This window comes from Triticum dicoccoides, chromosome 2B, assembly GCF_002162155.2.
Source record: "Triticum dicoccoides isolate Atlit2015 ecotype Zavitan chromosome 2B, WEW_v2.0, whole genome shotgun sequence".
Classification (NCBI taxonomy): domain Eukaryota; kingdom Viridiplantae; phylum Streptophyta; class Magnoliopsida; order Poales; family Poaceae; genus Triticum; species Triticum dicoccoides.
In genome coordinates this window covers 181,854,958-181,857,250 of record NC_041383.1, presented here as the reverse complement: position 1 = coordinate 181,857,250, position 2,293 = coordinate 181,854,958, and the positions used below count along the sequence as shown (strand labels likewise).

The following is a 2,293-nucleotide window of genomic DNA, read 5'->3' as shown; positions in this document are numbered from 1 at the left end:
TTTGAAGATGCCTTAAGGTCAATACATTTACTATATCATGTACACTGCGCTATGTGGCTAAAATTTGTTTTTAAATCAATTCAACCATCATCGGTAACAACACTGTATTTTACATTATGCATATGTAAATACTGTGGCTTGTTAATATTATGGTGCAACAATATCTCGCGAGCAAAGCACGTACAAGTACAACTCACTGGTATATGATGTACACACCAATGATGAGAGCCAGCAAGAGGAAGATTCAGATTTTCAAACTAGTGTACGAAATTGTTTGATGGGTATGACTGAAAATTCTGCACCTAAACACACCCCTATACACACACATAACAAAAATACAGCCAGATTCATACAGCCCTCAATTGGTAGTTTTGGCACAAATCATAATCAAATTTTCATCTAGTATACAAGATGAATGGATGATTCATTACCAGTCCTAATCACACTACTAACACCATGCATGCTACGAGATGATTCAATATTCTAACACCTCGGCGAGAATAAAAATGCATGCTAAGCAATAGTTTTGACACCAAATTACTCAATCAAAAAGTAATTTCCTCAAGAGAACTTCAAATTATACTTGACAAAAAATAAACTGTAATCTCATATGTTCATTTCCCCCTGCAGCAATCCCTCACACTACTGTGTACTAAATCATTCATGATAACCAAAGGTAAATTTACCAAAAAGTAAAGTAGCAGCAGTTGAGTAAAGTCGAGGTTCAGAAGCCCCAATATACTGAAACAAAAGCGCGATTTGGAGCAAAACGTCACAGGTAGGAGTAGTATTTATCAAGGTACGACTTCAAGATCCACAATTCATGCTAGGATAGTTCATACACACAATCTTAGGAGTCCAAGCCCTGGAAGTGCATAACCATATGTGGCACGAGCAAACAAGAAAGCAAGGCAGACGGCTGGTGCTGCACGCGAGTCAGTGCCGCACCTCGTCCTCATGGAGAAGCATATTGGGGACGCCCTTCAGGATGGGGAAGGAGCGGCCGCTATCGGGGCAGACGAGGGTGCCCTCTTGGACGTGGATCTCGAGGAGCGCGTGGTGGAGGCGGCGGATCGCGCTGCCTTCGACGTCCGCGGCGCCCTCGGCGAAGAGCTCGGCCTCCGGCGGCTGCTCCGCGGCGAGGAGCTCCGGGAACCCCGCGGCGCTCGTGGCGGCGAAGAGCGCCCGCCAGTCGATCTTGGGAAGGATCCCGCGGAGGAAGTCGACGTTGAGCTCCACCTCCTTGATGGACGTCTTGGCGACCTCCAGCGCGAGCGGGTAGCCCGTGCTCACGCCCTTCACGTTCGACGCCAGGAAGTTGTGCGTGAGAAGCCTCATCTCTCTCGCTCGAGTTGCCGCGGAGGGTTAGGTTGTCGCCGCCGACGGCCGCTGCTGCTGTGGGATAAAACCTAAAAACCCTAGCGGCGGAGTGGTGGATTGGAAGGAGAATGGGGAAAGTGAAGCTGCGGGACGGGGTCTTGGGCCTTTTCGGGCTGGTTGCTTCGATATAAACGGGCGGTGCCTGTGCTCCCGCAGCATGGTCCGTTTTCTAAAAGAAATTTGTACAACCCAATAGGCTGAACAATACACGGGCCAGTGGGCCAAACGTGTCGGTCTGGCCCGTTTTACTATAGGGGAGTATGGCATGGCATGCGGGCCGGCACGGCAATGACCCGTATAGTATACATGTCGTGCCAGGCACGTCTAGCCCAGTCTGGGCCGGCCCATATGGCCAGTTTTCTGTACACATGCCGTGCAAAGCAAACCTGACCATATGGGTCGTGCTTTTAAGATCGGTCCACAGACATGGATATTTTATGTGGCATGACACGTGAATAAAAGGGTTGGGCTGGTCTTCAGCCCGCCACGAAACAAGGTCGATCCCTAGAGCCAAGCCTTAGGGCATGTTCGGTAGTCCCCCATGACTGCCAAATCCCCAACCCCGTCGTCCAACTCCAGCAGGCAGTTTCTCACGTGAATTCTAGGAGTCAATATGCTAGCTTCTGCCAGCCAGCCACCGGCTAAGCCAAAAACCCACAAAAAGCATATTCAGCCCGATTGGGCCTCATTTGATAGGTGGACTGCTGTGTAATTGTCTTTTTTTCGTTTGCTCTTTGTACTAGGCTTGTACGATGGTGAGGGGATGACTTTTTTCTGGCGTTGTTGTACCATTTTTGTTGTTTGCAGAAGCAGTTTCAACACGGGAACGGTGTTTCGGCACCCGGACTCAGATGAGCCCGAGGGTGAACAATAAATTCATGATAATTAAAAAATGTTTTTTGGTGGTGCAAGA

At 48.9% G+C, this 2,293-nt stretch overlaps 1 protein-coding gene across 1 annotated transcript; it reads right to left on the bottom strand.

Moving 5' to 3' along the window:
- Window positions 1-707: 707 nt before the first annotated feature.
- On the bottom strand, window positions 708-1,472 carry LOC119362930 (multifunctional methyltransferase subunit TRM112 homolog A-like). Its single transcript, XM_037628211.1, has one exon. It carries the CDS (start codon window positions 1,336-1,338, stop codon window positions 937-939), a length of 402 nt encoding a protein of 133 aa, XP_037484108.1. The 5' UTR covers window positions 1,339-1,472; the 3' UTR covers window positions 708-936.
- Window positions 1,473-2,293: the final 821 nt, after the last annotated feature.

Excerpts from the sequence above, each read along its gene's own strand:
- LOC119362930 (XM_037628211.1), bottom strand. The coding sequence starts at position 1,338 with ATGAGGCTTCTCACGCACAACTTCCTGGCGTCGAACGTGAAGGGCGTG.